Genomic DNA, 8,179 nt, shown 5'->3' on the forward strand with positions numbered 1-8,179 from the left:
AAAATGAACATTATATATATATATATATATATATTTTTTAAAGTAAATAGAAGAAAATGCAGAAGAAAAGCCATCATATACAGTTATATGTCATGGCAATGTCACCCAGAAATGCTATTGGGTTTACACAACCAGTACAAATATCTTGGGTCTCTACACCTCCTTTAATCCCAAACCTGTAAACAAGTAAAATCCACCCTATCCCATTTGTCTTTCCATCTTTATTTCATGTTAAAAGGCTTCTGCACCCAAATGTTGGATTATTTTTCTTGTTTATTGAGCAACACAGTATTCAGAGACCACCACTGGAACATCCAAAAGCAGTCCAACTGAGGGGTGGGCAAACAAAAACGCTAACAGTCCCAACATAAAACTGGGAACTGCCTGAAGGACCTTATGGCCGAAGCTGGCATCAGATAAGGCCTGAACATCCACCTAGCATAGAGCTCTTCCGCAGCTGATTTAGGCTGCCAGATCAGCTGCAGAAAAGCTCTATGCATTCTTACACGCTGGACAAAAAACAGCATCCAAATATCAATCCATCTCATTCCTTATACATTTTCCTCCTTAGTAAGCCCTGATGAAGCAGTCATTTGTAACCAGGGTGAAACAGGATGGCTTTTACTACACTGTCCCCCTACGCACAAACTTAAAATCCCACTGAGTGACTGGTGAATACACATGGGAAGCCACGAGTGGCACCCTGTACAAAAGGTCATAACCGAACATTAGGAGGCTAGCATTCTTTGGAAAAAGATTGCAAGTACAAAGATTTGCCCCTTGATGGTACTCAGGGTAAAAAGTGGAGTCATGCCTAAAAGGTCAGGATTCATCCCACAGAGTATTCTCTGGGATGAAGATTTATTTCTATGCACCAAGCGAAGTACGTTTTCCATGTGTAATGGTATACCTTGCCTAAAGTGAACTTTCAAAGCTTTTAGCATCATAGGAAATTACGGATTTGGAAAGACCCCTATCCCTCAGGACCTGAGCGACAGGGGTGTTCGAGTGACCTAGTGATCAGGTCAATTCAGAGCCAATCAGGCCACCCTCTATTCAGAATGTCCAGCATTTTAAGGACAACTAAATTGCACAAAGCTCCAGAATGTTGGTCGGGTGGTGGGATTCATTCGGTGTCCAAGGTCCCTGTACTAACAAGGTGGCTATAACTCCTCACTGGTCTGTCACGTTGGCATCTGTTGTGATGAGCTTCTAAGAAATTGGAAGGAAGTATTTCACCAACTCCAGAGCTTGATTCCTGAGTGAACAGGCCGGAGATAACCTGGTCCTTGGTGACAGCCAAATCGGGGCAGCCCGTGTTCTGCTTCTCCTAAGCCTAGCTTGTTGTGGGCCGAGCAGTGGCTGTGTGCTAGGAATGGTTGGTGCTGTGTGTCACCGCTATCGCTGGAGCTGCGTCCCTTTGGTAATGCGGACCTGGGCTCGCGTGCCAGCACAGGGGGCCCGGTGTGCCCACTCTGGCACGCGTGCCATAGGTTCGCCACCGCTGGCTTATACCATAGTCACTGTCTGATACTCATAATATTCACTTCACTAAAACATAGTGTTTATGTCCCACTTATAATTACTTTGATTTCTTGAAAATCAACATGGGTAACAGTCCCCACTGCCCACAGATTGACTAGAGTCATGATACAATTTGCATCTTCAGATTTTTATCTTTTATTCTTGTATGGCCAGCGACACTGATTACCAAGAGATTGCAGATCTGGGCATGTGCAGTGAGCGTTTTAGTTCCTCGACATGCCCCCTAGACTCCTAAAATTTTCTGATGTAGGCAAGGCAGGTTTCCTCCCACCAATACTAGAAAACGACTAATTGGCTACACATCGCTTCAACATACTGGTTGCCATGGCTGCGTTGGCCAGCACCAGATGTTCCAGTGCACTGATCGGCATCAATTCTTAATCTCTTAACCGCTTAATCACCAGGGATCAGTGGACACCAAGGATACTCCTACGAGCTACATAATGGGAGTAGAGGCATACCTATTGAGCAGTTTGAGAGGTATACTATTCTTCTGGAATGTGACGTCAGTATGGCATCAGGGGGTGTTTTTTTTCCTTTCAGACTTCACTTGTTAATTGCACCGGGTATATTATTGCTGTTATTTACACTTTGCCTGACGAAGGGACCCTGCTCAGTTCTGAAATGTTGCAATTTAATTTTATGCTGAAAGAACTTTAAAGCTAAAAGGCGTGCTTTCAACATATCGTCTACTAGTATGCTGAGGCATCATCCACCAGTTGTTCCAGCACCCAACTAAAAGGGGTATATTGGCATGGTGTGTGAAGCAGATATCACCACGATCAGTGCAGAACCCAGTGCCCAAAGTTCACATTCCAGGCAGATGCCCAGCATTGTTTGGGTAGGGCCTGAAAAGCTATCTTAAACAAAAAAAAAAAGAGGAAAAATAGCTAATAAAAATGGTTATATTTCATGGAAAGGTGACTATCATCATCTAGGCCACTAGCTAACTAATAAATGTATGGCTCTCTGTATGGTCATGAAAGACCATGCTCACCTTCTCATGGAAATTTTAGATACCTGGCCATCTCAAGAATCCTGTCACACCTGGAACAAGCTGTAGCGAGTGGAGTCAGAACTTCATAAATGCATAATTGTTAGTTTTCCTTTAAGAGCAACAATACTTTCAAGGCAATGGTTAGACGTGGCAACTGAGCAAAAAATCAAGGCGAGTATATCCTGTCATATAAAAGATGCAAGCTTTTTTTTAGTATGCCAATACAGGAAGCGTTTTTGGCACTGACCAACTTTGTACCATTGAGTTATTGTGTAACACAGTCTTAAGACAAGAGTACCTTAAAAAAAGCCCCACCAAATTTGAGTTTAATAGCAGACCTCCTTGAGCAGAAATCTGTGATATTTTACAACAGTCTTATTATGCATCTTATTATGCGCTCTAAAAGGTTGTAAGAAAGAGTAAGAGTAACTTATGCTTGCAGTTGAATGCCCCTGCAATTAAAAGCACAGCAACTCAAGGAATGATAAATGCAGAGAGGTTTGAAGTCGAATCATTCCATGCGTACACTTCTGCATCAGAAGTCATGCACAGAAGGAATATGCGGTGAATTACTTCTGAAATAGTTGCTGCCACACCATGCCAGTGCAGATTACTTTGTTACGCCAGTATGGAATGGTATGGAAGTAGCAGAAAGCAGTGACAGCAGCAAATGCAGTCAATACATTTATCTGCTAAAATCCAGACCTTTCACCTTGTACGTGTTTGGAAGGAGAAAGAGGGACAGAAAATCACTTCCACCTTGACCATTGCTTCTCTTTGTCTGTTAAAGGCACATAGATCACCCCCATCAGAGGTTTCATTTTGACACTTCCATCTTCTAACTTGTCATACTGCTCCAACATCTGGTTTCCTCCAGCTGGTCCAACAGGTAGTATTAGTCTTCCCCCAGGTTTAAGCTGATCTATAAGCTGGAACAGCAAAACATAGCATTTCAGACACGATTATACAGTTAGTCAAACATGCTTCTGGCATGGAGTCAAAAAACAAAGCAAGCACAAATGTATACTCTTAAAACACTGGCGATTCAGTTTAGCTACTTTTGCGATAGCTAGGTAAACCACAGCTATACTGAAGGGACTAGCAAATGTGTGCCTATTTGTTGGAAAGTGCATAACACAGAATGGAGAATACATATTTGTACATTCTATATTTTTAGCACTGAATGGAAAAAGAAAAAGTGAAGTGGTTGTGTGTTGTTAAATGGAATAAGTCCTTTAGGATATATTTTGATGCATGCTATTTAATACCTTCAGGTGGCCAGGAATGGTAATGCAGCATGTTTCTATCAGTCCAAGTGGGTGTGTGGGAGTTGCCAGTTAATGTGGGGAGTGCACTGAACAAAGCTACACAATGTGATCTTTTATCTGTACAAACACAAGTGAAACATGTTGGGACTTGCTTTAAAGAGACTGGAAAGGTGCCACCAGGGCATACTGGGACCAGCAAATCTAGAGATACTGGAGAAGTGCCACCAAGAAATGCTGGGACTTGTAGATCTAGAGAATTTTACCTTTAACATTTTCAGAAATGACAAGGCATGTCTTATGGCTAAAAACATTGATGCTAAATAACTGCGTTTTCTGAGTATGCTTATCATTGCACAAACAATAATATAGGCTGAAAATATCTAGCCATAAATAGATGAACATAAAACAAAAAAACAAAACCCTACTTGTGAGTGGATAACCAGATTTTCAGGATGGGGTGGCAGCACATTATCCAGAAAAATAAGGATTTTTTGACAATGCCAAACTGAAAACTGTAGGCCAGCCCACGGTATAATCCCTCGGTTTTGTTGCAAACAGTAACAGGCTAAAGATCATAAAACACAGAGAAGGGGAAGGCGGCGGGGGTTTGGTTATTTGGACCAAGCTGGCAGCCAGGCGGGATGCGGCTGAGTTGTCAGCTGGGTGGGGATGATGGGGAAATGCTGTAAGTCATGTATCTGTGTCTCATGAATGGCCCAACACTGATGAGCAGCCCCACTAGCCAGGACTTAGACAAAAGACCAGCAGAATGCAACATAAGAACAAACTTAATTATAAAAAAACAGGGTTATTTTAAAATAAAACGATAATGGTTTCAAAAAGATTAAATAAGTTGGACGTTCAATAAGTGGACATTAAAACTATCACTTTTTTTTTTTCTTAATTGGAAGAAAAAAGTAGTTCCATATTGGGCTAAGCAGCCATTTGTGAGGTTAGACGTTAATTTAGGAAATCTTTAAAAAGCACAAAATCAGTTCTTGACGTACACCATATTTCAGTCTCCCGCATGGGTCATTTGGGTAAACTATGCTTTATATGTCATTTCAATGGCAATGACCTTTTACCAAAACTACTTTTAAAACCAATGCTTAATCTTGGAGTACTCTTTCCGTCTCTGACACAGTGAGGGGAATTTATCAAAACTGGAGCAGAGAAAATCTGGAACAGCTGTGCACTGCAACCAATCAGCTTCTCTCTTTCATTTTCAAATCTTAACTGAAAAAAAATGGAGAGAAGCTGATTGGTTGCCCTGGGCAACTGATCCAGATTTTGTCTGCTTCAGTTTTGATAAATTCCCCTCAGTGAATAGTACTGCTGAATTGGATCTCACCAAATAGATTTATCAACTTGTGTTTATCTAGAAGTGGTTTGGTGTGTTCAGTCTCCAAGGGTACTAAAGTGCATTGTTTTCATCTTCTCTATACAATCCACCATTTTCTTATTACACACACTTGCCAAAAGTATTGGGACACCCTTCCAAATCATTGGATTCAGATGTTCCAATCACTTCCATATAAAAATCAAGCACCTAGGCATGGAGACTGCTTCTACAAACATTTGTGAAAGAATGAGTCGCTCTCAGGAGCTCAGTGAAGTCATGCGTGGTACCGTGATAGGTTGCAATAAGTCCATCTGTGAAATTTCCTTGCTACTAAATATTCCACGGTCAACTGTTAGTGGTATTAGGGCTGCAGCTAACGATTATTTTCATAATCGATTAGTTGGCCGATTATTAAGTTCGATTAATCGGATAAAAAAAAAAAGGCTCATTGAAGCACACAGAAGTCGCCAATTATCAGCAGAGTCTATAGCTTCAGACCTCCAAACTTCGTGTGGCCTTCAGATTGGCACAACAGTGTGTATGCAGCTTCATGGAATGGGTTTCCTTGGCTGAGCAACTGCATTCAAACCTTACATCACCAAGTGCAATGCAAAGCGTCGGATGCAGTGGTGTAAAGCACGCCGCCACTGGACTCTAGAGAAGTGGAGACGCGTTCTCTGGAGTGACCAATCACGCTTCTCTGTCTGGCAATCCGATTGACATGTCTGGGTTTGGCGGTTGCCAGGAGAACGGTACTTGCCTGACTGCATTGTGCCTGGCCCCTTAGTTCCAGTGAAGGAAAGGCATCAGCATACCATTTATTTTTATTTTTTTCACCCCACACTAGCAGCAAGAAAATGAATCAATACTTACTGCTTGTGGTACAACAGGTGCTGCTGCCCCAACGTGAATAGCATCATAAGGTGCCTCTTCAGGAAGGCCCATTCGTCCATCACCAACTGATATTTATAAAAGAATTTAAAAAAAAAGAAAATATTACATTTTTATATGTAAACTGGACTACTACACAACACAGAAAAGTAGAAAATGTCTTAAGTTATTTTAGGTCTTGTATGTGAAAGTGACCAAACTTGAAGTAGTAAAACTTTTTTTTTCAATAATGAATTCAGATGAAAAATATAAATTGCCCAACAAAGTATTTCTTTCCATATTTGCCCAGTTATGTTTTTGAACAGCTGACTCCAACTCTCAGCCCGGCTTCCCAGAACTTTTTGTTTTGTACAAGTTTGCGAGGACAGCAGTCTGCAGCAGCTCTTCATCTACTAGCTTAGAGAAGTGGGGTGGGGCAAGGGGGAGGGGAGTGGATTGCTATGCCACTGTGCTTGTGGAGATACACACAGTTTACTAGTACACACAAGGGTGGCACTTATAGGCCCCTGCAAAGGAAATGAACCACCCTACAACATATCAGGGCCAGTGCTCTGAGGACTAGCTGATAATACAGAAAAAAAACCAAAAAAAAAACCTGTTTAAACGAGTAGTAGCATAAAATTATAAAGTGATTTAATCAGCATTTGAAACAGCTTGAAAACCTATTGACTTTAATATAACTTTAATCAATTTGTTGAAAAACCTTATTAGTGTATAGCTTGTATTTATTTGTGTACATGGATGAAGCCATTTTATACAGTCTAAGAAAAATCGGGTTTCTTGTTTAGTAGTGCTGCACATCAGTCATGCTCTACCTCTATTACAATAAACATTTCACTTGCCACAGTAGAAACTAGGCGGCTTATCCAGTGACTGTTTAGCAGTCATTCATCAAGGGCCCTGACTGGTATAGAGCACTCCTACAGATCTGTATATGAAATACCATCATAACAGTAGAGCAGCAAACAAGTGAAAGGCATCAAAAGCTACCTTTAGGTAGTGTATGTCTTTTTTTTTTTAGATGAGTTGGGGAAAGAAAAGGAACCAGTCTGATTACTGCTAACCCTTCCCCACCCTAGCAACTAGACTATTGGGTATACACATAACGTAAACAATGTATTTCTTTACAATACACTACAGTAAGCAACAATTTCAATGAACACTGTGCTTATGATCAATCATGACATTTATAGAATACCTCATAGATCTGAAATTATCCAAGCATAAAGACTTGATATTACTGGTCTCTCCTTTTGGAAATGCACGTTTCCTGGCTGTCATGCCGAACCCTGAAAGTTGTGCGAATAAGAACTTTTGACTCTTTTTGTACTTTCTTCATTTGCATAGTTGTTCCAAAGTCAGGGGTCCAACGTATTAAAGCCATTAGTCGGCATTATATCTAAGCATCTAGGAATTTCGGAAGGAGGTCAATAATGGCAGCCGACCGCCTCCCTCCTTTCATGGCACCTTTATTGTAAGCCTAATTAGTGTTTGCAAACATCCAAGAGCTCCAGGAGGTTGTACTTAAAGGAGAACGATGGGGTCATGGCTTTTCCCCATAGATCTCCTAAGGGTCACGGGAGAACACAAACTAGCGTCCTCCCATGACCCAAAGCTCAGTATACCGCGAGCTGCAGGTGTTTGGAGAGGTCAGCTTAATCCATCTAGCAATTGTGCTCTTTGAGGCTCCACAACCTTTTCTTCTACCTGAAAACAGCACAAAGAGGCTGCTTGAGTTCCCCCAAGACTTTGTTTTTGATTGATCCTCCAGGACACATCTTCTAACATATATCCCTTGCCAATACTTTTTACTTATCGTTCGCGGTGTTGGTAGCAAAAGAAGGAACAATGACTTCTTGTGTCCTATGAAAGGTTGAAACTACAGTGGGTAAGAATGCTGGATCCGGTCTTCATATAATTCTGTCTGGTAAGATCGTGCAGTATGGCCCAGCTATGGGGAAGACATGAATTTTTCTGACTCTACGGGCTTATACTAATGCTACCAGGAGGCCAATTTTGAGGTTAGTGTCCTGATGGAACAGTCCTGAATAGGTTCAAAGGGTTTTTTTTTATTTTTTTTTATAAACCCCTGTAGTACTACTGAAATGTCCCAATTTGGAAAGTTTCTGCTCCCAG

General features: G+C 41.2%; 1 protein-coding gene across 3 annotated transcripts in view; it reads right to left on the reverse strand.

Moving 5' to 3' along the window:
• The window catches only part of PCMT1 (protein-L-isoaspartate (D-aspartate) O-methyltransferase), a 38,246-nt gene that overhangs the window by 1,437 nt on the left and 28,630 nt on the right, over window positions 1-8,179 (reverse strand). The window contains exons 6-7 of one of the 3 annotated variants that reach the window (XM_018564431.1): window positions 6,026-6,111; window positions 3,302-3,471 (exon numbers count right to left, since the gene is read on the reverse strand). In XM_018564431.1, coding sequence (XP_018419933.1) covers window positions 3,302-3,471; window positions 6,026-6,111 — 256 coding nt within the window. Of the gene's footprint in view, window positions 1-3,247; window positions 3,472-6,025; window positions 6,112-8,179 lie in introns of all 3 variants that reach the window. The other 2 variants (XM_018564432.1, XM_018564433.1) reach the window with 2 other exon arrangements.

This window comes from Nanorana parkeri, unplaced genomic scaffold (assembly GCF_000935625.1).
Source record: "Nanorana parkeri isolate BGI_ZX_2015 unplaced genomic scaffold, ASM93562v1 scaffold750, whole genome shotgun sequence".
Taxonomy (NCBI): Eukaryota; Metazoa; Chordata; class Amphibia; order Anura; family Dicroglossidae; genus Nanorana; species Nanorana parkeri.